We start from the raw sequence: 26,377 nt of genomic DNA, 5'->3' as shown, positions 1-26,377 counted from the left end.
AATAAATTCAAGAGAGTTTGGAATGGGAAAGGTACTGGCAGTTGGGGGGAATCAGGGAAGACTTTCTGTTGAAAGTAATTCTTGAAAGGTAGAGATGGTAGTTCCCTGAATGACAGCCTGGGGATGCTTCCTATTTCCTATGCACAGAGAGAAGTGACTCCTGATTGGCTAAGAGACCTCAGACCTGTGACATAGTTTCTCTATAGAAAAACCTCAGAAAGGAAAGAGAGAAGTAGAATTCTAGAGAGAAAAGGGGATGATACAGAAGTTTTAGACTTTAAAATGTCTAATGGGACCCCCTGGAACTGTAGACACATGCAGTATGCACTCCCTTCCCCAACATGACCCTTGATTTACAAGACCTAAAATCCTAGAGTGCTAAGAGTAGACTCTCCTGGAGATATTGTTCTCTCCCTGGTCGAGTGAGATTTTATCTTATTCCAGAGCTTATTTACTCTTGTGTATGCTATTGTCTACTCTAAAATGTATAACTTCCTCAATTTTTGTTTTCCTGTTTGCTTTGATAAATATGTTGCTCACTATTCATTGTTGTCTCTTGTGTAACCAGTAATAGGGACCTGAACTGACTAGGAGTAATCTGTTAATCTCCCCTTTGGAGCAACTGAGGAAAGTGGCTTTTATTTCTTTTCTTTTTTCTTTTTTTTAGTGAGGCAATTGGGGTTAAGTGACTTGCCCAGGGTCACACAGCTAGTAAGTGTTAAGTGTCTGAGGCCGGATTTGAACTCAGGTACTCCTGACTCCAGGGCTGGTGCTCTATCCACCATGCCACCTAGCTGCCCCCTTATTTCAAACTCCTAAAAGAGAACATAGTACCACCACCAGACTACCAATACTTGAGGTGTTGTAGATAGAATTCTAACCCCCTACCCCTCTAACAGATAGGATGGTGAAGGAGTAAGTTCCGAGTAAGAAAAAAATCTCCCTTAGGAATGGCTTGGACCAGATCCTAGATAAAATTTCTATCTATCCATGCTATATGTTGTCCATTCATTTTATGTTAGCTAACTGCATATAAGTAAAGCACCCAAATCCTACCTTATAATTAGAACATTTTCTGATTAGCTTAGTGGACTCTAGAATGGGCCAATGAGCTTAATTTAGCATTAGCAGGTGGACAGATCTCAAGATATTCTGTATGAGGAAACAGTTGCTCCAGGATAGGAGAGGACCATAATGGAACAATCTAGTTCTGGTAAACTATAGCTAAGAAAGGGAGCTTAGGAAGTTTGCAACCATCTGTTTGGGGCATTCTCTCTCTCTCTCTCTCTCTCTCTCTCTCTCTCTGTCTTTCTCTGGATATTTGAAATGCACCACATATATAATATACATGCTCATGTATATGCATATGCACATATATATGTGTACATATGCATGCATATAGATGTATGATCTATGCACATCTAATGTGTGCATATATGTGTATTTCAAATATATGTGCATTTCACATCTCCTTATCCTGGTATGCTCTATTTGAATGTCTATATTTTCTTTTCCCTTGTAAATAAACCCTAGGGGGAAATAACAGAAGGTGGTGTTGGAACTACATCTTGAAAGGATGGATTCCAGGAACAGGAGGGGATGAGGGACAACATTCCATGCAATTAGGGTAGCCAGAGCAAAGACAAATAGGTGGGCTATGGAGAACTATGTGTGCTGAGCAGAGAGAAAGCCGTATTGATTGGATTATGGAGTGGGAGAAAGGGAGCAGTGGTCAATGAGACTGGAAGAATAGGTGAGGATGGTTGTAAAGGGATTTTAAAATGAAGTAGAAGAGCTTGTATTTGATCATACAGGCAATAAGGAACCACTGGAATTTACTAGCAGGAACCAGTCTTCTGGAAAAGACAGCAGGGGAAGAGATCAAGGGAACATGTAGAAGTGTTGGCTTTGGCAAGGAGAAGGAGCACTTCACCAGAGACCAGGGAAAAAGAAGAGAATGGAAGGTGATACCAAAGAGTTTTAAGTGAGAGGGAGGAAAGAGCATACTTGACTATAGTCTCTATTTTCTCAGTAAAGTATGAGGCAAAAAAACCTCATCTAAGCAGGAAAAAGAGGGTAGGTGTGGTTGACTTGAGGAGGGAAGAGATGGTTTGAAGTGGCTTCTGTGGGGAATGAGACAGCAAATCAATAAAGGGGGAATAAAACAAGTGACCTTAATGCCAACTCATGGATATCACTGAGACTTGGTGGGCCGTACTATGAAAATGAAAGGGTATTATTTATTCCCAAATTGATTCAGTAAAAGGGGTGATGGAGTAGGATTTGATGTTCAGAGGAAACACTGCTTTGTGAAAATCTACCTTCCTGAGGGGGTGAGCACATTGTAAAGCTTTTGAGTAAGCATGAAAAGAGGGAGAGAGACAAGGTGCATTATGTACTGTCTGTAGAATGAAGAAACGAATGGGGAATTCTTCAAGCAGATAACTGAGTTGGCACAAAGGTGGGGGAAAATTGTGATTGGGGGGTTCAGCTCTGTGTACATGCTAGGTCTCTGCTGAAAGGGTGCTTGATCAATTGTTGATTTATTTTATCTTATGAATTGGGTAGAGTAGGCCATCTCTTTGAGAAGATTCTAACCAATAAAGAGAAAGTGATTGTCAAAGTAGAAGTGATAGGAACCTTGGGAGAAAATGGTAATATCACCTTAGAACTTGTGAAGGGGGAGGTGGGGGGGAGGGGGGATTGTGTGTGTATGTGCGTGTGCAAGTTTGAGTGTGTATTTGGGGGGGGGGAGGCGACCAGTGAGTTGTGGGTTGCCAAACATAGTCTTCAGTGTATACTAGATTCTAGGAAAGCAAATTTCCAAAATAGGGTGTGGGATCCTATACGCTGAGAACCTAAAAGAGAGTTGATTAAAGGAGAGTAGGGGGCTGGAAACTCAGTCCCTATAATGCCATGTGGGAAAAAGGATAGATGGACAGAGGCCAACATAGCTGCACAGGAAACTTACTAGGCAGGGTAGATTTTTTTTTTTTTTTTAAGTCTGAGAAACGGAAGGCAGCAAACAGATAACTGAAGACAAACACAGAAGTACCACCGGCCCATCACAACAGTGTCAGCATTACAAAAAAGGTTTCAATGAAATCTTAGAACAAATGGTCTTTGGGTTTGTTTTTAATAACCCGTTCAGGGCATATTCACCATTCTGGAATCATTGTGTCAGGTTTTGTCCCTCTTCCTGTCTGTGTGCCAGCAGATTTGTCATCAAAACATTCTACCAGTTTTCAGTCCCCTCAGTGTAATGGTTTTCCTTTGGGGCAGCTGTGCTGGACCTTCTGCTTCTGTTTCTGTTCTTCAGCTCCCACCCAGTGCCCCTCCCCATCAAGCCCTCTTTGCACCTCTACCTTGGATGGTCAAAATCAAGTCAATGCCACCATTCTTGTAAAGAACCGTCAATCACTTTGTGAATGACTCCACTTAGGATTCCTCCCTGACCCTGCCTTCCCTCTAGCTGTCATTTTCCCCTTTTAGAAGGGAAGCTTCTTGTAAGAGCAGGCATTCTCTTGCTTTTTGTATATGTATCCCCAGCACTCAATGCAGTATTTGCTCCATAGTCAGTGCTTAAGAAATTATTTTTATTCATTCTTTCTTTCTTTCTTTCTTCCATTCCATTCCACCAGCAGATAATGCACACCTGCTTTTCCAAAGCCCAGCCAACATTGTTTGACTGCTTATAATTATTTTTGGCAATGTGACTGATATAAAGGGGTACCACAAAGTTGTTTTAATTCCCATGTGTTTTATTATTCATGAGAATTAATGTTTTAAAGTGTTTTTTTGTAATTTTTGTTTCCTCTTTTTAAAATTGTTCATGGCCTTTGACCAGTTATCCATTATGGACCTCATGTTACCTTTGTACATTTTTTTTTATGGGGCAATGAGGGTTAAGTGACTTTCCCAGGGTCACACAGCTAGCAAGTGTCAAGAGTCTAAGGGAAGATTTGAACTCAGGTCTTCCTGAATCCAAGGCCAGGGCTTTATCCACTGCACCATCTAGCTGTCCCCAACTTTTGTACATTTTTAAACCATTTCTTATGTATTTTAGATTTCAATTTTTCATCCAACAATTTCTTGTCCCCCCAATATGCTGTTTTTATTCAATTATGTTGGGGGTTTTTTGGGTTTTTTTGGTTTTTTTTTTTTTAGTGAGGCAATTGGGGTTAAGTGACTTGCCCAGGATCACACAGCTAGTAAGTGTTAAGTGTCTGAGGCCGGATTTGAACTCAGGTACTCCTGACTCCAGGGCCGGTGCTCTATCCACTGCGCCACCTAGCTGCCCCCAATTATGTTGTTTTTTATTCAGTTATGTTGTTTTTGTTTTCTAAAAGTTAAAAAACTTTAATATTGTCAAGACCATTTATCTCGTTCATAATAATTCTTTGCATTGAATAGAAGAAAAATTATTTTCTTTCCAAAATTTAACCAAGCATCCATTTTTTTCCATTATTTAATCTTTTTTAGTTACCTTTTTATGATTGCCTAAAATCCAATAGACATATACCAAAAACACATGGTGCAGTCCATTTCCTACTAAATTGCTAATCAGTTATTTCAAGTACATCTTTAGAGAATCTTTTTCCTAGTTTTCATTTTCTTTTGATTTATCAAACAAAATTTTAGGATATATTTGGTTGAATATATTTTCTATTCCACTGATCAAATTTGTGTCTAGTATTGGATAGTTTTTGTAATAACTGCTTTAGAGTAGGTTTTAAAGTCTAGGAGTGAATGATCCTGTTGACAACTTGTTTGTTTCCCAGCATGCTCCACGATAATGTTTACTGTCTTACTTTAAAAATTTCATTATGATTTTAGCCTGTTCTGTAAAGAACCCCTTGATATTTTGATCAGCATTTCATTGAATATGTAAACTCATTTTAAGACTATTATTATTTTTGACAATGTTATTCCAACCCGTCCATGATCATTGATTGCCCTTCCAGGTATTTAGATCTTTCATTTCAGTCATTACGGTCTTATGTAGGTACTGTGTATTTCTAAGCATTAATTCCTAAATATTTGATGGCTTTTGTTATCAATGAGTTTTTAAAAATATTTTCATGGCATTTTTTGCTATTTAATAAGAATCCAAATGATTTTTGTAAGTTACTATTGTATCCTTGTGACTTTGCTATTCTCGTCTCCATTAATGACTGTTGGATTAATAACCCCCTTATTGTTCTCCCTCTTTCATATCTTTCCCCTCCCATCTATCCTCCACATAGCTGCCAAATTAATATTTAATCACAAATCTGGCCATGTTACTCCCTCACTCAAAAATATCCAGTAGCTCCCTGTTTCCTCTAGATTGAAACATAAATCCTTCAGACTTACTTTTCCAGCCTCCTTGTTCCAGGCAAACAGGATTGTGGCTGTTCCCCTAAACTTGATGTGCTATTCTGTTTCTGCCCTTTTGTGCAGGCTGGCCCCAGTGCCTAGAATTCCTTCCTTCCTCACTTCTACCTCTTACAATCCCTATGTCTCTTCAAGGCTCAGCTATGCTGTCACATTGGGAAGTCTTTCATGATTCTCTGACTTTACTTGGTTTTCCACCCCCCTCCACCTCCTCCCTCCTTCTTAATCACATAGAAATTCCCTGTGGGCAAAGTCTGTCTTCCATTTTTGTTTTCAGCCCCAGAGCAAGCTTGTGTGTGTACAAGCAGAAGACATTTACCAAAGGCTCATTCACTTCAGTAGAATTTCAACTCTTAAATATCTCTTGAAATCATGGCCAGGTTCCCACTCTGGATGCCAACAGCCCCAGACTTATGAGCTTCTGCTGACAATTAATGCCTTGGCAATATAGCCCTTTCCCTTACTCGGTATATTTCTTCTCATAGTCATTGGCCAATGCCAATACCTTCTGAGGCCAGTTTTCTTGATTCCAAATGAATGATATTAATAACCCTTACTAAATGGGCATTCTAGGCCTAAGGAAGAACATGAGTAAAGGCACAGAGGGACCAGAAGTCTATTCTTGCTAGAGCCATAGAGAAAGTAGGGAAGTCATTAGGTGGTGGGGTGGGGAGAGTACTGGATTGACCTTCAGGAAGACCTGAGTTCATATCCTGCCTCAGATACTTAGTAGCTAGGTGACCTTGGCTAATTCACTTCATCTGTCTGTGCCTCAGTTTCTTCATCTGCACAATGAAGGGATGCTACACAATGGCCTCTAAGGTCTCTCCCAACTCTCATCCCAAGATCCTGTGATTTCATTATAAAGGCAGGACATTGCCATATTATAGATAACTAAGAAATTTGAACTTAACCTGTAAGATAATAGGGAGATATTGAAGGCTCATGGGCATAAGAATGTGTGAGGAACCTACCTGCTTAGCCTCTCTTGTTAGTAATATAATTAACAACTGATGTTTAGTTACTTTTTAGCTGATGAAATCAAAAGCAGAAGTGATTTAGTTCTCTTCAGGACTGTGAGCCTTAATCCTCTCAGTTATATTCATTTCATTGAGAAGGAGGTGGCTTTCTATTAGGAAGAAGGCAGAATACTAGTGATTCCATAAGAATTTGTCCCTTGGGAAAAGGAGGTGAAGACCCACCCATTTCTTTATCTGACAGAGCTCTGAGTGGGAGAGATAAGATACAGCCTCCTACACTCCGAGAGGAGAAGCTGAGGGTTTAGCTGCAGTTGGTTGGTGGAATTTGGAGTACTAAGGATTCTTGAATCACTTTGGCTCTCTCTTCCTCTCCAGCCAAGCTGGGGAGCTGAGCAACAACTCCTTCTCATTCAGTAGCAGTCAGGAGAGCAGAAAGTTTGGGCTTCTATTCTCACTGCCCTTTTTCTGTTCCCTTCTGACAGTTCAGGAGAGGCAAGCTCCCTCTTGGTCCTGTCTCTCCCACCCTTCTAATAGTTACAGTAGAATTTCAGGCTGTAAAAGAAAAACTCCAAAATCAGCAGCATTTTTATATGATAATAGCAAAATTCAAGAGGCAGAGATAGAAGGAAAAGCCCATTCCATATCTACAAATTACAGAGAGTATCTGGGGAATCACCCAACTAAAGCATGCACACTTATACTTAAAGAAATAATAGAACCAGTAGAAAGTTGTGCACAGCCATATTGTACGATGATTAACTGTGAATGACTTGGCTATTCTTTGCAATACAGTGAGCCAATATAATTCTGAAGGACTTCTGATGAAAAAATGCTGTCCACCTCCAGAGAAAGAACTGATGGAGTCTAAATGCAGATTGAAGCAGACTTTTAAAACTTTAGTATTCTTGGGGTTGGGGGTCTGTATTTTCTTTTGCAATGTGACTAATAGTAAATGTTTTGCATGCTTGCACATGTATAATCTATGTCAAATTTGCTTGCCTTCTCAAGAGTGGAGAGGTGAGAGAGGGAGGGAGAAAATATGGAACTCAATTTTTTTTAAATGAAGGTTAAAAATTTTTGTTTATATGTAATTGAGGGGAAAATAAAGTGAAAAGATGAAATAAACAACTGAGAGTTGGAGGAATATTGAGTGCTCCTAGCTGGGCTGTGTCAATATAATAAAAATGACAATGCTATCAAAATTCATTATCAATTTTAATGCTGTACCAATCAAATTATCAGATGGCTACTTTATAGAACTATGACATAATAAAATTTATTGGGAAAAATAAAATATCCAGAATATCAAGGGAAACAATGAATCAAGTAGAGATATAGGGAGGGAATAGTACTTCTGGTAGAGACATGGGGGAATAGTATTTCTAGAACTCAAACTATATTATTAAAAACAGTCATCAAAACCATCTGGTATTGGTTTAAAAAATAGAGAGAGAAATCAATGGAACAGATTAGGCAAGGGAGAATCAGAAAAAAATGGAACATACTAAACTGGAAAACAAATTACTTAGGAAGGAACTCTCTAGTTGAAAAACTGCTGGGAAATCTGGAAAGCAGTCTGGAAGAAATTAGGCTTAGACCAACACCTTATGCCATGTTCCACAAAACATTAAATGGCTGATTAAAAATCATACAATTAAAAATTAGAGGAAAAGATGATCATATGTGTCATAGCTGTGAGTAGGAGGTGGATTCTTAACTAAACCAAAGATGGAGGCATTTACGGAATGTAAAATAGATAACTTTGATTATATAAAATTGAAAAGCTTCTGTAGTAATAAAATTAATGCACCTGGACTAATAACAGCAGGAAATCTTTGAATCAAATTTCTCTGAAAAGGTATAGTATCTAAGATATGTAAAAAAGTAATAGACAAATAGACCAAAACTCAGTCCTCAAAAGGTAAATAGAGGGGCAGCTAGGTGGCGCAGTGGATAGAGCACCAGCCCTGGAGTCAGGAGTACCTGAGTTCAAATCCGGCCTCAGACACTTAACACTTACTAGCTGTGTGACCCTGGGCTTAACCCCAATTGCCTCACTAGGAAAAAAAAAAGGTAAATAGATATTAACAAATTGTTTTCAAAAGAATTCTAAAGTAATGAGTCACATGAAAGAATGCTAGCAAGAGAAATACAAATTAAAATAACTTGGGTTTCACCTTACACTCTACAAATTGGCAAAGTTGACAAAATTTGGGAATCAGTAATATTTTAAAAATAAAAGTATTTTATTATTTTCCAGTTACATGTAGAGATAGTTTTCAACATTTGTTTTTATAAGATTTCCAATTTCAATTTCAAATTTTTCTCCCTCCCTTCTCTTCCTCTCCTCTTCCCTAGGCAGCGGGTAATCTGATATAGGTTATATATATATATATATACACATACACACACACACATACACACACACATACATATATGAACATCAAACATATTTCTGCATTAGTCATGTTATAATAGAAGAATCAGAGCAAAAAGGAAAAACTTCAAAAAAGAAAAACAACAGCACCAAAAACAAAAGAATGGTATGGTTCAATCAGCATCCATATTCCACAGTTGTTGTTTTTTGGATTTTGAAAGCCTTTTCCATCATGAGTCCTTTGGAACTTTCTTGTATCATTGTATTGGTGAGAAGAATCTAGTCTATCACAGTTGATCAACACATAATGTTGATGATACTGTGTATAATGTTTTTCTGGTTCTGCTCATCTCACTCATCAGTTCATGCAAGTCCTTCCAAGTTTCTCTGAACTCAAACTGCTCATCATTACTTACAGCACAAGAGAATTCCATTACATTCATATACCACAACTTGTTCAACCATTCCCCAATTGATGGGCATCTCCTCAATTTCCAATTCCTCTCCACCACAAAATGAGCAGCTATAAATATTTTTGTACATGTGGGTCCTTTTCCTTTTGTTTTTATCTCTTTGGGAAAAAGACCCAAGAGTGGCATTGCTAGGGCAAAAGGTATGAACAGCTTTATAGCCCTATGGGCATAATTCCAAATTGGTCTCCAGAATGGTTGAATCAGTTCACAGCTCCAAGCTCTGCCAACAATGCATTAGTGGGGAATTGGTAATGTTCAGCAGTTATGGGCATTGCTGGGGGAACTGTGAATTTGTACAGCCACTTTGGAGAGCAGTTTGCAATTATGCAAATAAGGTGGCTAAAGTGATCATACCCAGAGATTCCATTACTAGGCTTTGTAATGATTGGAATGATGTCACCTGCTGGAGAGCTACTATAGGAAAGCTCCACCTTGAGGAGAAGACCTTCTGAGGGCAAGCCATGTGGTCAGTTCCTTGGCATCAGGAAGTGTTGTTTGCTCGTGGGTACTATCAAAACTACCAGCCAATCGACTCGAGGAGCCTCCCATTTCTGGGAGGAGGACATGAAGGAGGAAACAGACACTAGTGGAGGGGTTTTTCCTCTTTTGGTTCCTGACCTCACCATGGTGGGTTGGATGATGGGGTCTCTTAGAAATAGTTAGATTTTTACCTTTCTCTCTGATCCTAATGCTCTTTAATAAATACTTAAACACTTAAATACTCTTGCTAAAGCTTATAATTTATTGGTGACCACTCATTAGATTTTAGATAGTTTAGCTAGAATTTTAGCTCCTTACAGTTTATACTCCAAGGAGGCTATTGATAAGAATGATCCCACGGTAGTAGGAAGATTTGTCTGTCAGTACTATAAATTTTATTGGCCTGATGTTGGAGTTCCCAGTAGAGCAAGAGCTATTTATTTCATTTTCCCTGACTTAAGATAACTTAATTGGGGTGTCTTTCTGTATTCCTGGGGCGGTGGGGCTTGGGTGACTTGTCCATGGTCGCGCAGCTGGTGGGTGTCGGGTGTCTGAGGCCAGATTTGAGTCCAAGGCCGGTGCTTTGTCCGCTGTGCCACCTAGCTGCCCCTCTGTATGTTTTCTTTTTTTTTTTTTATGAGATATTTTATTTTTTCCGTTACATGTAAAGATAGTTCTCAACTTTTGTTTATACATGTTTTACAATTTCAGATTTTTCTCCCTCCCTCCCCTCCCTCCCCCCTCCCCTAGACAGCAGGTAATCTGATATAGGTTATATCTATATATCTCTATACATATACATATATAGATATAGATATAGATATAGATATAGATACTCTGTATGTTTTCTAATGGTGAAATCTTAGAGCTGGGGAGGAGGGAAGAGCAGTAAGAACTGTGAGTCCAACAAGAGGAGGGGGCTCCTAAGCTGTTTTATTTGCCCTGCTGGAAATCCCCCAAACCCTAGAGACTGGTGTGTAGCAGCTGGTCTGAAGGACTACTGTGTAAGGCTTTCAAAGACTCACTAGTAGATGGCAGTCTACTAGTTGGGAAAAAATATACTTGAGTCCTCAGGTGTTTTTTATGCCCAATAGCTTTCTGTGATGTCATTAGAAAATACACCAGTTTGGACTCAAGATGCAGAATGAGACATATATTTTGGACATGGTGAATGTGGGAATTGATCTTGCTTGTCTATGCATATTTGTTACAAGGGTTTTGTTTTTCTTTTCCAAAATTTAAATATATATATATATATATATTAAAAAAAACAATGATCCCACAGATATCAAAATATTTATAATAGTGCTCTTTGTGAAAGCAAAGGATTAGAAACTAAGTAGATGCCCATCAATTAGGGAATGGCTAGCCAGATTGTGCGATGTGAATGTAATGGAATATTCCTGTACTATAAGAAATGATACATGTAATGAATACAGGGAAGCATGGAAAAAGCTACATGAACTCATGCAGAGTGAAGCGGGCAGAACCAAGAGGATGATGTATACAATCACTACAACAACATAAACAGGAAGAAAAAGCCACAAAACAAAATCAAAAGTGAATGCTGGAAAATGATGAAGAAAAGGTGTGGCTCCAAAAAAGAGATAAAGGCCGACAACTCCCCTGCCCCCTTTTTCAGAGGTGCAAGGTTCACAAAGGTTGTACCTTGCACACATTCTCTTGCACACATTTTACAATGTTGATCAGTTAAACTATTTTCCTCTTTTTCTTGTTTTGCTAAAAATACTGTGTGTTATATGGGATGGCTCCTGAGAGGGGGAGGTGAAGAAGAAGGGAATGGGGAAATTGTGTTGATGTAGAAAAATACATCAATATATTTCTTTTTTTTTTTTGCAGGGCAATGGGGGTTAAGTGACTTGCCCAGGGTCACACAGCTAGTAAGTGTCAAGTGTCTGAGGCCGGATTTGAACTCAGGTCCTCCTGAATCCAGGGCTGGTGCTTTATCCACTGCACCACCTAGCCTCCCCCAATATATTTCATTTTTAAAAAGATGCTATTGCAAAAACCATGGAGGTGGTGCTAGACCTCTTTTAGTTCTTGGAAGTGGGAATAGAAAGGAGATGGCAGGAAGAACTATTGCAAGAGATATTTAAGCCCCATTCATAATCTGGCTTTCACCTGCTCTTCCAGATTTATTTAACATTATTCCTCTTCATACAGTGTTGGCTCCAGCTCAGCTGAATTTTCAGCTGTTCCCTGAACGTCCCATCTCATCATCTGTATCCTTGAATTCGAACAAACCATTGCCTGGGCCTAGACTTCACTCCCTCCTCAACTTGGCCCCTCCCAATCCTCATCCCTCTTTCCTTCCAAACCCAAGTGCCACCTTCTGCATGACGCATGATGGTCCCCCTGCATCTCCCCACCGGGAGCTGGTGCCTTTCCCTCTGGGTTAATTTCTATCCCTTTTGTATCAACTTATATGTGTACATGTCATCTCTCCCTAGGATGTCAATTCATCAAGGCCAGGAGCCATTTCGATTTTGTCTTTGTATCCATGACACCCAGCACAGTGCCCAGTGCCCAGTGCCCAGCATGTAGTATTTGCCGAATAAATAAATGTTTGTTGATTGATTGATCTTCATCGAAGGCTTTGCTTAGATGGCAGCTCCTTGATAGTCTTCTTCCTCAAGTTATTCTGTGCTTACCTCTTTTTCTTTATTCAACTACTCAGTCAACAAGCATTTATTAAGCACTTCTTATGAGCCAGCCACCATGCTAGATGTCGAGATGTCTTTTTGTGTGTGTGCAATATGCATCATTTCTAAAATGTAGAAAAAGTTCTGGTCCTGAGTTAGAAAAGTTTTAATATGTACGTATTTCTACTTTTGAATAGTTTTGTGGGTTTTTTTTTTTCCCCTTCACAATAGTTACGCAGTGGTATTAGAAGAAACAAGTGATTCGGGGGTGAACCGGGTAAAAGCTGTTTACTATTTTAAATTGTAATCTTTCAGCCAGAGCTTCCTGAAGTTGAATTTCAGGAAACTCTTCCATTGAAATGGGGAAGATCAAGAAAATATGTTGAGATTGGCTCGGCAGCAAACTTGCCTGTCTGATAGCAGACAAAGCCATGGGCAAAATTGTATGAAAATTACATTTTGTAATAGGATTTTGGCACAGAAGTCAAAGATTTCTGTGTATTTGTTGAAACTTTCATGAGGAAATAAATAAACAGGCAGATACTTTATTTATGAGATGAGTTCTTATGATTACCCCCCAGTCCTTCTCACACATTGAATCATTCACAACCAGTGGTAGGATGAGCATTATTTAGAAAAAAAATTTTTTTTTGCCATTTGAGATATATGGGAAGTGGGAAAAAAACAATGCTGGAAATTACTTGTCTTTAATTTGTTTATTGTATTGACATGTGTTTTATCCTCCCTCCACCCCATCAGAAGGCAAGGGCTTTCATTTTTGTCTTTGTATCTCTAGTACCTGGCACATTGTAGGGTCTTAATAAATTGTTGGTGAATGAATGAATGAATGAATGAATGAACTAAGGAATGAACCAGAAATGAGTTAACAGAATTGACCTGGAAACATATTCCCAAGAAAAGCTGCCTCAATAATTTTTAAACCATTTCCCAAAAGTGTTTTCCTAATATCACCTGTAATTTTTCACATTCTTAATATATTCTACTTCAACAACTAAAGTCTCCTTGATTTCAGTAGTGTGAAAGTAGACTAAGTAATCAGTAAGGCCCAAAAATGTATTGGGTTCTACAGGGTGGGCCAAAAGTTTGAAAATTATGTTTTCTTTATCTTTGTTCATTTATGAGATTTGATTTTTCACACATAATATAAATTAATTTCCTATACATACTATAGATGATGCTATGGTATTGTAAATTAAAACAAAAAATAAAGCCACCCTTGACTTGGCTAATATGGAAATAGGTTTTTGCATGTTTTCACACGTATAATTGATTTCATATTGCTTGCCTTCTCATTGGGTAGAGGAGGAACTGGATGGAGGGCAAGAATTTGGACCTCAAAAGTTAAAAAAAATGTGAAAAATACATAATAATTTTTAAAAAATCATATGGGTTTTATAAATCACAGAATTATAGATTTTAGGGTTGGAAGGGACATCCTCAATGTAATATACCTAGCAAGTAGTCCTCTAGCCTCTGATTGAAGACATACAATGAGGGAGAACACACCATCTTCTACTTCATTCCACTGGGGATGTGCTGGGGGCAGCCCAAACCTTTCCAGTTGATTTGCTAAATTTTCAGAGGGTAAATTTACACCTTAGAAATTGGCAAATGCTAAAAATCTGGGTTTGCCTAATTCTTATTGATTGTCTAGACTTAAGAAAAGGTTAATCATTCAAATTCAACTTTTTCCAGAGAGTTGATTGTTGGTTAGTTGTTGAACTTCATTCTCAAAGAGGACTCAGATGACATCACTATGTTGGAGTCAAGGTACAGTGTGTCTGACAGTGGCTGATCAGACCCATATGAGCTTGGAAGGCTCAGCTATAGGTTGGACACAAGTGGTCCATATGATCATTTGAAGTGGAGATGGCTCTATATATTTGCATCTCACATTTCTTTTGAGCTACTGCAGTTCTACTTTGCTCAGAACACCATGCCTTCTCAGATGCTGGCACACCACACTGGATAGACCTATGCCAGTGTTCCCCCTGTCCTTGTATCACTTCTTCTGACCTCCATGTGAGTGCTTGCCTTGTGTGAGTTCTCCATAAAATAGTCCTTTAGGCAAACATACATTTGGCATTTAAATGACATGGGCAGCCTATTGGAGTTACACTCTGCAGTAGAGTATGAAGGTTTGGGAGATTCAGTAAGCATGTCATCCTTACCAACATCAGTATCCAAGTCATTGATCATAGATCTAGAGCCAAAAGAGACTCCAGAAGTCATCTAGTCCAAATCACTGTCGACAAGTAGGCGGTGCAGTGGATAGAATGCCTGGAGTGAGGAAGACATGAGTTCAAATCCAGTCTCAGACACTTACTAGCTGTGTGACCTGGACAAATCACTTAACCCTGTTTGCCTCCATTTCCTCGTTTGTACAATGAGCTGGAGAAAGAAATGGCAAACTCAAGTTTTTAGATGAGGAAATGGATACCCAGGGAAGGTAGGTGACTGTCCAAGTCACCCACGAAGTAAGAATCAGAGGTAGGATAAAAAGATTAAACAGTGCAGGACCAAGCATAAGATGCCTAGGGCTATCCACTGGAGACTTCTTGCCAAGTTGACATTGGGCCATTAATGCCTAGTTTTTGAGGACAGCCATTTAACCATCTCCAAAGCCATCAAGTTATATTATCCTCTCATCCACACAGTTCTACGTTTTCTATAAGAATAGCATGAACTACTTTATGAAATATTTGGCTCCAATCTAGGTCAACTATCTTTATAGTTGATCAGTTCATTTAGTTATCACATCAAAAAAGAAGTAAGGCTGTTCTGCCGTGACCTGTCTTTGAAGATGTCATTCTGGCTCTTTGTAATCACCACTTCCTCTTTGAGAGGAGCCCTTTAATGTTCTAGAATGTTCCAGGAATTGAGGTTAAACTCACAATTCTGAAGTTTGTGGATTGCATTCTCTTCCCCACCCCACCCCTTAAAAAAAAACTAGCAATTTGCCTTTTTCTAGTTTTGTGCTTCCTCATTTATTTGCCACAATTTTCCCAACATCACTGACAATGATTTCGCAACCATATTTGCCAATTCTTTGATCATTGAAGGATGTGGTTCATTCAAACCAGATGACTTGAATTCATCAACTTTGTACTCTCTTGTTCAGTTGTTTTCAGTTGGGTCTGACTCTTCATGACCCCATTTGGGGTTTTCTTGGCAAAGATACTGGAGTGGTTTTTCATTTCCTTCTCCAGCTCATTTAACAGATGAGGAAACTGAGGCAAACAGGATTAAGTGACTTGCCCAGGATCACACAGCTGGTAAGTGTCTGAGGCCAAATTTGAACTCAGTTCTTCCTGAACTCCAGACCCAGTGTTCTATTCACTCTTCGACCTAGCCATACCCTTGCTGCCCCCTTATAATAATAGCTGGCATTTATAGAATACCTTAAAGTTTGCAAATCACTTTGTAAATATCATCTCTTTTGAGCCTCACAACAATTCTGGGAGGTAGATACTATTAGTCTTTTATAGATGAAGAACCGGAAGCTCCCAGAGATGAAATGACTTGCCCAAGGTCACACAGCTAGCAAGTGTCTGAGGCTAGATTTGAACTCAAGTTTTCCTAATTCCAGACCCAGCACTTTATCCACTGAGCCACCCATCTGCCTAGATGCCTGATGTAACTGATTCTAAAGAACAGTGGCACAATGGATTGGAATCAGGAAGACTCATCTTCCTGAATTCACATCCAGCCTTACATACTAGCTTTGTGACCCTGGGCTAGTCACTTCACCCTTTTGGCCTTAAGTTTCCTCATCTGTAAAATGAGATGGAGAAAGAAATGGCAAACCATCCCAGTATCTTTGCCAAGAAAATGCCAAATAGGGTCAGGAAGAGTTGACAAGACTGAAAACAATTGAACAAAAAACTCTGATACTGAATATGGGACCCTGGACAAATCAATTACTTGTTGCTAGTTTGCATTGATAGAGGGAATTTCCTCTTTAGGAATTGCCTAAACTGGTGAAATCCCTGGTCTGGAACAATTACAACCAAATTATTATAATAGCATTTTTTTTGATGGTGATGGTTATATGATTATTTTTTAATCTAAAGCTTCCATATGATTGGGAACCAAATTTTTTGGACTATAGTTACTAACCACTTTAGGCTTTGCTCCAGATTAGCATAGAGAAGGATCAGGCTATTTCTGCAGACTTTGGGGGTGGGGGTGCCCTCTGCTGTCTAGGGTAGAACTTTGAGAGGATTGGAAAGTCTTACACTGTAGAGTTTTAAAAAGCATAAACTGTTCTATACAAACAGCATCCCCCCAAAACCACCACCACCACTGCAAACCCACCTCAGATGTCACTATGGGATTGGGAGCAACTAGAAGAAAGTACAAAGTTTCTCATGATAAAGATGCCAAAGTATTCTCTGCAATAGAACTCTCAGCTCACATAGTTTGGTCATTTCAGTTTCTGTCGTATTCTATTGTAGCAGAGCCACTGCCTCTGGAGTCAGAAGACCTGGGTCCAACTCACATCTCTAATGCTCATTACCCTGTGTGACTTTGGGCCAGTTGCTTCATCTCCATGGGCCTCAGTTTCTTAATCTGTCAAATGAGGCGGTTAGACTAGATGTCCCCTGAAGGCCCTTCTAGCTCTGGAGCTGTGATACAATAATCTTGTGAGCTTACTTAATTAAAGATCAATTGAGATGAAAAGAGCAGCCTACAGACTGTTGGAATATGCCTTTGTCAGCACACTGCCCGGCATATAGAAGGCACTTAATCAATGTTTATTGAATTTATCGATTTGTCTCTTTCAGCCTTTGTTACCTTATTGGATGGGGAGCAAGCCCAAAATGCCATCCAGACGTTTCACCAGTATTCTCTTCGTGGAAAAGAGATAACTGTCCAGCTTCAGCCCACTGATGCTTTGCTCTGCATCACCAACTTACCCCCTTCTTTTACAATAGAAGAATTTGAAGAACTGGTCCGGACATTTGGCAATATCGAGAGGTGCTTTTTGGTCTACAATGAAATCACCGGCCATTCTAAGGGCTATGGATTTGTGGAATACATGAAAAAAGACTCTGCCGCTAAGGCTAGGTCAGAACTGTTGGGTAAACAGCTAGGAGGTTTCACTCTTTTTGCACAGTGGATGGATGTGAATCAGCTGGCCACCGATCTCATTCATTCTAAGTGCCTATGCATCGATAAACTCCCCAGGGATTTCACAGACTCCCAGGAGCTCTTGCAAGTCTTCTCCCTTAGTCATAAGCCTGTGTTTGGTCAGGTAGGTACCTTTCAAGACCCTAGGTTTGAAATCCTTGTCAAGTGTGGAGAGAAAGATGGCTGTCGATGATAGAAACACACAGGTTCAATCATTCAGAATAACACTTGCAACTTCAGACTTTTTTTTCCTGCTCCTTCCTTAGGCTGTGGCTGAAGACCTTTGCCTCTGTGGCTTTTGAAAAGGGTTCTCTTCTTCTGTTACCCACAAGAGAAAAGTAACTTTTAAAATACTTAAATGTGCCCTCAGCAAATCTATTTGAGCAAAGGACATCAACAAAACTCCCCAAAATGAAAATGGTCAATTCCATAGAAAAATCAAACCTCCAATTCTCATTGGAGGTTTGATAAACATCTAACTTGAAAAAGTCTAAAAGATGTTTCTTGTTTTTGTCAAACAAGTTATTTCTAGTAAATAAGTAGGAAATGTACACTCGACGGCCTTCCTGCTAGTATTTAAGAACACCCTCACCAAGCCACTCAAGGCTTCGAGTTGATGGCAAACCCAGTAATTCTCTTTTGATGTTTGTTTGTTTGTGGGTTTTTTATGTTACCCTGTTCATAAAAATGATAGGGTTATAAGGATGTATAGTTTTCTCAGTGTTGGCCAGAATACAACCCTCATGCAACTTATTAGATGCTAGCCTTTGAGTGTTCCTGGGTCAAAATATTTAACCCCCTGAGGCCAGATTAATGGTGACCCTCTTTGAATTTGACTAGTCTGGTCCTTAGACAATAGGTGCACTCCCACACTAAATACATGATCGAAGGCTGCCGAGCATGGTAGGATCTGCCCCCCACTGCTGTGGCTTTGGAGAACCAAGGGTTACCTCCACACTCCAATGAGGAATTGGAATAAGGCTTTGATAGAAATTCATAGGGTGAAAGCAAGAAATACCAAAACAAATCCCCAGAGTCAATGCACTTTTGACTTAATATACAGTCCTCTAACAAACATTTAATAAATGTCTGTGTGTACTAAGTTTATTTTCTTCCTTCTTCCTTCCTTCCCTCCCTCCCTCCTTCCTTCCTTCCTTCCTTCCCTCCCTTCTTCCTTCCTTCCCTCCCTCCCTCCTTCTTCTTTCCCTCCTTTTTTCCCCTCCATCTATAAACTTGTAATTTCATTAGGCTGTAGAAATAAGAATGAGGAAATTCCCTCTACCAATAACAAACAAACAAGATTGATGGCATCACCCCCCTTCTCTCCCTGAACCAAATGGAACTGATATCAAGAAGCAGAAGGGCATTTGGACAGCCTTTCTGAGCCCTTCTTCAGCACTGGGGTCAAGCATTCTTTCTAATCAGATTCAAGTGCTGTTGTGAGTTATTTAACAAAATAAATAAAAATAAAATATAATGGAGATATTATTGTCCATTTGCAGTAGCCCACAGATCTTTGTGTGCATTTAGTGGACCCCAGTTTCTATTTGAGTTTGGCACCTCTGGCTTTCCCGTTATTTACTATATTTTTGAGTATTGATAGTAAGATAGGCTCTTTAGAGAATGGGAATGGCCAATCTAGACCTTAAGATGATGGTCAGTACTTGAAGTGAAGATTAAGGGGGAAAACCTGTACTAGTCATTATATTAAGGCTGTAATTATGCTTTTTGAAAGACCTAAAATGGTAACACAACTGAGAGAAATGTGAATGATGATGGTGATGGGGGTGATAGCTAGCATTTACAGAATGTTTTACAAAGCACTTTACGGATGTTATCTCATTTGATTCCCACAACAATCCAGTGAGGTAGATGGTATTGTTATCCCCACTTTACAAATAAGGAAACTGAGACTGAGAGAGGTTGACTCACCCAGGACCGCCCAGCTGGCAAGTGCCTGAAGTAGGATTCAAATTCAGATCTTCCTGCCTCCAAGCCCAGCACTACCTATTGGACCATTTGACTGCCTATGGGTATTGTCTTTCTACTGCCCAGTCTCAGAATGGGAAGGAAGCTCATTAGCCATCTCATCACACCTGAAAAAGAAGCCCCGCTATCATATACTGAATAATAAATGGTTATCTAGCCTAGCTCTCAAATGAAATTATATTCAGAAAGTACTCAAGGATAGTGCCTTGGCACACAGAAGGCGCTTAATATATACTTATTTCCTTTCCCCCTTCCCCTTGCTTGTAGTCATCCAATGATGGTGGAGCCCCCTTGAAGCAGACCATTGCACTTTGGAAATAACTGTTAGGGACATTTTCCTAACTACCCTAGCCCTAGATTTTCCTCTTTGCATCTTCCATCTCTTGTTCCTTGGCCTTCCAGATAGAAATTCAAACCTTCCACATCTTCTCAGTTAATTCTTGTCCATGTTTTTCTATCACAACTCCATTGTGGATCCATACCAATATGTCAGTGGCCTTCTTTGTGTCCTGGAGGCTCCCACTTATCCCTCTCGCAGTCTCTGTATTCCCTCATTCTCCAGAGAACATCTTCATTTCTGCTCACATACAGCCTTTAGAAACCAATTCGTGGGCAGCATGTTACCCACAATGATTTGCTCAGTCTGTCAGCATCGTAACCCCAAATCATTTGGTCCTTGAAAAATGCAAAATAGCTTTTAAACCAGGTACATTTTGTAAACAAATGTTTTAGAGCAGTTCTCAATTACCTCTTTGCAAATGAAATGTGTGTTGCATCAGTTGGCACAGGATGAAGGGAGCTATGCAGGCGGGTTTGCAGTAGTTGAATATGACACTGCAGAACACGCTGAGGATGTCCAGCAGGTGACTGATGGGATGACCATCAAGGGAAACAAGGTCCAGGTGTCCTTCTGTGCCCCCGGAGCATCTGGACGAAGTACATTAGCAGCCCTCATTGCTGCACAAAGAATGGTAAGAAATGTTGCATTTGCAAATGCAGAAAATTTCTCAGAAATGAAACAACTGCTTCTTACAGATCACAATGTAGCTAACTGGTATTGGTCTCACTTTCATCTAGCCATGATGACTTCTTGTTGTTATCTAAGTGTTTTCCCTTTCATTCATTCTATTTTATTAAACAACAATAATAACAGTAATAGCTAACATCTATACAGCACTTTAAGGTTTGCAAACAATGTTGGGAGGGAGGTGCTCTTATTACCCCCATTTTACAAATATGGAAACTGAGACAGAGAAAAGTTGCCACTTGCCCAGGATCACATAGCTAGGCAGTGTCTCAGGTGGGATTCAAACTCAAGTCTTCTGACTCCAAATCCAGGACTATTCACAATGACAAGCTGCCTCAATTTGCCTTCTGTCACAAGCTTTTGAAAAAGTGCTTTGGAGGGGGCAGCTAGGTGGCACAGTGGATAAAACACCAGCCCTGGATTCAGGAGGACCTGAGTTCAAATCTGGCCTCAGACATTTGACACTTACTAGCTGTGTGACCTTGGGCAAGTCACTTAACCCTCATTGCCCCGGCAAGAAAACAAGCAAGCAAGCTTTGGGAGATGGGGTTGGGGAGAGATAAGTAATTAACTAAATGATGATTTCTTAAATCAAGCCAGAAATCATTGCAGTAGAAATAAGACTTTGTTTAATAATGTACTTGCCGCTTCACTTCCCTTCCTGGCAGAATTCTGGCACACATGATTAAGGGGATAGTTTGTGAGTATTTAGAAAGGGAGGCGGGCTGTGATCCTGGAGCCGGAGGACCTTCATCAAGAACAAGTCATACCAGCTGGACTAGCGACCCCTTCAATATTAGGTCAGGGGAGATGCTAGTGTTTTCAGTGAGGCATTTGACAATCTCTCCTGGACTGCTCATCTTTAAAATGGAGATGTTCAGGAAGGTATATTTCGATCTGGCTGAGTGACCAAGCCCAAACAGAGGCCATTACTGGGTCAGTGTCCATTTGGAGCCCTCGGGTGCCCACAACCAGAGTACTTACTCTGTTTTGTTCAAGACTCTTTGTGTTATGACAGGCATCGGTAATGTCCAGAGAAGGGCAGCTGGGGTTGCTGATGGTCCTCGAGTCTGTGTAATATGAGAGTCTAATAAAGGAATTAAGTATGTTTAGTGTGGAGAAGAGAAGGCTTGGGAGTGAGAGAGGTCATCACAGTTGTCCTCAGTTATATGAAAAGATGTCATGTGAGAGAGATTAGAGTTCTTATGCTGGACCTCATAGGCCAGGACTAGGAGCAGGGCCCCAATATTTTAAGGAGGTGAAGTTAGCTTGAGGCAAAAAAAAAAAAAACCTTCCTTAAGATCCAAGCTGTCCCAAAGTGCCTAGAAAAGTGTTATGGGTTGCCCCCTCACTGGAGGTCTTCAGAGTCTGGCTGAGTCTGCACTCATTGAAGATGCTTTTCACCATGTGGAAAAAAAAAGAAAGAAAGAAAAAGAAAAGAAAAAAATAACAATGTGAACAAGTTGACCACTGAGGTTCTTCCCTCCTAATTCTGAGCTGCTGAAATTCTGTGATCCCAAGAGCACTCTTATTAATTGCTAGGGTATTCCTGTCATGCCAGAGAATTCTGCCTCTAATATTACATTCTGTTTCCTTTTATACCTCTCTCATTTGAACATTTATTAGTTTTATGAGAATCTTTTTATTAAATCCATAATACCATGAAAATTTCTTTACACGTACTTGGTCCATCTTGTGAAGGTCTTAAAATGTTGTATAGGAGGAAGTCTCATAGAACTCTAATTTTAAAAAATACTGTTATTTTAAAATTGGGATTGGGTCTTATAGCCAATGGACACCATAAGTGTTTTGAATGCAAATGTGGAAGATTTGATTTGTAGATTTAGACACTGTTGTTCCCCAAACACGGATTAAACAGATGATGTCTTTTGCATTGATCTTGGTTCTAATGTTGCTTATTTCTGTGTTCATTTAAGATGCGCAATAATCGAAAGGGTTTACTTCCAGAGCCAAATCCAGTCCAGATTATGAAGAGTTTAAACAACCCTGCCATGTTGCAGATTTTGCTGCAGCCACAGTTCCATGGACATGCTGGTAAGCCAGGTGGGCATAACTGTTAGAATACATTCTATTCCAGAGTCAGAATTTAATGTTAACTTTGGTACTCAGATGGAAAAATCACATCAGTAACCTTATGTTTAAAACAACATTAAAGGGGACAGCTGGGTGGCGCAGTGGATTCAGGAGGACCTGAATTCAAATCTGGACTCAGACACTTGAAACTTGCTAGCTGTGTGACCCTGGGCAAGTCATTTAATCCTCACTGCCCTGCAGAAACCAAAACCAAAACCATTAAAATAAGTAAATATTAAAAATCTCTAAGAATAAGAGAAGGTCTCAAGATTCTGGCCCTCAGTGACCATCCAGTCCAAAGCACATGCACTGAAGAATCTTCTCTACAGCACATTCCACCTTTCCTTGAGGAGGAGCCTTCCCAGTCCCCCCTCATTGCAGCTCATTCCTCTTTGGGACCATTTCACTCATTAAGGAGTCTTTCTGGACATGAGGCCTAATTTTGCTCTTTGCATCTTCTGCCCATCCATCCTGATCCTGCCCTCTGGGGCCCAGCAGAGGAAGCCTGATCGCACTTCCACATGGCATTCCTTCAAATACTCTAAGATTCTGCTCTTCTCACCAGGCTAAATACTGCCCAGCTCCTTTCACTGATTCTCATGTGACATAAACTCTAGACCCTTTACCGTACTCCCTTCCCTCCTCTGGATCCTCTTCAGCTTTTTTTTTTTTTTTAAATGCAGGGCAATGAGGGTTAAGTGCCTTGCCCAGGGTCACACAGCTAGTAAGTGTCAAGTGTGTGCGGTCAGATTTGAACTCAGGTTCTTCTGAATCCAAGGCCAGTGCTTTATCCACGGTGCCACCTAGCTGGCCCCCTCTTCAGCTCCTTAATTTCCTGCCTAAGGTGTGGCCTGGATAGCTGAACCCGATTGTCCTCCAAATACAGTCTAACCAGGCAAGGGTTTAAGAGGTGCACAGTCACTGCAGTGGTCCTAGATGCCTGCAGTCCCTTTAGTCACCAAGGTCTTTCAGAGACCAGTGACACTGGACCCTCAGGCACATCTACCAGTTCGTTCTCTCACAATGAAGTCCAAGATTACTCTGTAATTTTTGCTAGCTATTTGTAGCACTTTTATTACAGTAGCATAAGTACCAACTCTGGCAGGTACACAGATATGTACATAGAAACACAGATAAAAGCAGAGATACATAGATTTAGCATCATTAGATGTTTACCCTGTGTCGGGGATTGTGCTTATCACTGGAGATACAAGTACCAGGAAGCAAGACACTCCCTCTCCTCAAGAAGCTTTCATTCCGATGGAGGAAGGCAGCACATAAAGGGGACCTAGCCAGTGGGAGATGGCAGAAATGGGAAGGGAAAGGCACCTATCTGAGGTAAAACTTCAAGAGGGGAGGAGGAAGAGGAGGAGTCTGGCCAGTCCAGGTGGGAAGTGAAGCATGGCTGTGCTCTTTCTTGAAATGGTGCTGGAGTCTGAGGTACACTAAAATCCCCAGATCTTCTTCAGGTGATCCATTGTCTAGTCAAGCTTCCCTCATCTTATACTTGTGAAGTTGGATTTTTAGAACCCAAGTGGAAGACTTCATAGTGGTCAAAATTTTACTTATTGGGTTATGTGTAATTCTCTAAGCTATCGGGATCTTCAGTTGTGCATGGTGTTATTTGTTTTACCTCCTAGCTTTGGGTCCTCGGCATATTTATTATGCAGGCTCTAAATGCCTGTATCCAAGACTGATGAACCTAGCAGGCCAAGTCCAGATCCCTGAAGATGCCACACTGGGGAACTTGTTCTAAGTTGATCCCAGGACCATTCATGATGATTCCTTGTATACATCCTTTCGTACAGTTCTAATCAACCTAACAGTATGATGCTCCAGCCCATCTCTTTCCCCAGCAACATGAGAGACTTTTTTTTTAATGCTTTGCTAAACTTTAGATAAACTATACCATCCCTTTACCTACTACCTTAATAACGCCATTAAAAAAGAAAATGAGTTTAGCCTGGATTTGTCCATTCAGTGAAGTCATGTTGGCTTTTCCTAGTCATTGCTTCCTTTTCTAAGTATCCCTGACTATCCTTTCAGTAATACAGCCACCTTTGGGCCAAGGATTGAAGTCAAGCTCACTGGCCTTGAGTCTGCAGCCTGCGTTCTCTTCCTCTTTTTGACAATTAGGGTATTTGCCCTTTTCCAATCCTCTACTATCTCCACTTCTCAAGCTCTTTCAAAAGTGACTGACAGTGGTCCAGCCATCACACCTGCCACTGCTCTCAGCCCTTGACTTTGTGGTCGATCCGAAACACATGACAAACTTCTACAGAGAAGCTTGATGCTTTATCTCCTTCCTTTTGGGGGAAGGTAGGTATCATTGCCTGGCTTATGTCTTGCCTTGCCCAGAACCAGGCTACCGTGAAGCTTCCTGGCCATCCCCAGGTTTTGCTGCCTCCTCTCTGACACCCCACCTCATTTCCAGCTCTAACTCCTAGATTGATGTTGTCTTCCTCTGTTCGGATGGAAGCTCCTTTGTATTCTCATTCCCCAGTGATTGGTGTAGTTCTTGGTGCTTAATAAATGCTTAATAATTTTTGTATTCATTCATTCACTCATTCATCGATTCTTGTTGCATTTCTTCCTTTCTCAAGATCATTCTCCTCACCAAAGGAGATCAGGATTAAACAGCCACCAGTTATCATTGTCCTCTCCAGAGTGAGCAGCCATCCCATTCCTTCTTTCATCTTCCTCTCTTCCTCATATGACTACTTTCTTTACCAACTTCTGTGCATTCTGCCTTTGATACTCTTAACATTTTTCTTATAGGACAATGCCACACTTTCATCTTTATCCTTTGCTTTCACAGTTTTTCTATCTGTGTCCTTTTCAAAAAAAAAAAGTCTGAGTTGGTTCTCTCTGCCAAACAGATGGACAAGATTGGTACCATGATGCTTTGGAGGGGTCCAAACTGGGCTGCACTTCCTAGAGGGTGGAGGTGGAGTATTTTTTGCATTCAATAAATTTCAAAACATAAAGATAATTTTTGTCATTGGCATATGTTTATACAGCTGATAATGATTAACAGAAGAGTGTTACTTATTTACTTTAGCAAAGGTCAGACTTTGGCTGCACCTTTTCTTTGGGAAGTTGCAGGTCTTCTTCTTCTTTCTTCTTCCTTTACTTTCAGAAAAAGGCATTCCGTCAAAAACAATCAAAGTGGTACTACTTTCTAACAACACTATTCGGTCCATGAATAAATGTATCATTGTCTTCATATATGATTGCCTGCCAGCTAAGGAACTATGTGTTCCAAAAGTTTCTATGTTAAGTCAATCGTCTGGAACTTGGAATGCATTTTCCTCTTTAGTATTGTTATAGATAGTGTGTAGATAGGTTCCCAGCTGACTCTCAAAAGCTGATTTAACCCCTTATGCATCTCAAGTGAAATTTATCTCAGTGATGCTCTTTAAGCAAGGCACCAAGTGGAATAGTTACTAGAGTAAAACACGTGTATAGGCTCTAACTCTGGATTCTAGGAAAACACCTCCCTCCATTGTAGGGGGAAAAGGAATTCCCTCTCCCCTCATCTGCTCTATTAGCTGGGTAGTAGATCAGGGACTCCCTTTGGCCACTAGTGGAACAGTAGCAGGGTTGGGCATTTTGAAGAACATAGTTTTGCATCACTAACGATAAAGAGAAGGAAGGATCTATGAATGGCATGAGAACCAGGACTGGGGGCTCTAGGGAGTTGTGGATAAAGAGATGATTCTTTTGGGTGTGGGGAGGGTTGTATGTAAAAACAAGGTGATTTT

The 26,377-nt window shown here is 40.2% G+C and overlaps 1 protein-coding gene across 3 annotated transcripts in view; it reads left to right on the top strand.

Moving 5' to 3' along the window:
• Nucleotides 1–26,377, top strand: part of RAVER2 (ribonucleoprotein, PTB binding 2) — a 93,852-nt gene that overhangs the window by 40,287 nt on the left and 27,188 nt on the right. For 2 of the 3 annotated variants that reach the window (XM_043963460.1, XM_043963459.1), the window contains exons 3-5: nt 17,158–17,627; nt 20,272–20,463; nt 22,457–22,583. In XM_043963460.1, the coding sequence (XP_043819395.1) occupies nt 17,158–17,627; nt 20,272–20,463; nt 22,457–22,583 (789 nt within the window). The remainder of the gene's footprint in view (nt 1–17,157; nt 17,628–20,271; nt 20,464–22,456; nt 22,584–26,377) is intronic. The other variant, XM_043963461.1, reaches the window with a different exon arrangement.

The sequence above is a fragment of the Dromiciops gliroides genome, chromosome 4 (genome assembly GCF_019393635.1).
Source record: "Dromiciops gliroides isolate mDroGli1 chromosome 4, mDroGli1.pri, whole genome shotgun sequence".
Taxonomy (NCBI): Eukaryota; Metazoa; Chordata; class Mammalia; order Microbiotheria; family Microbiotheriidae; genus Dromiciops; species Dromiciops gliroides.
Note: the sequence above shows the minus strand (reverse complement) of the source record. Positions and strands in the feature narration are given on the sequence as shown.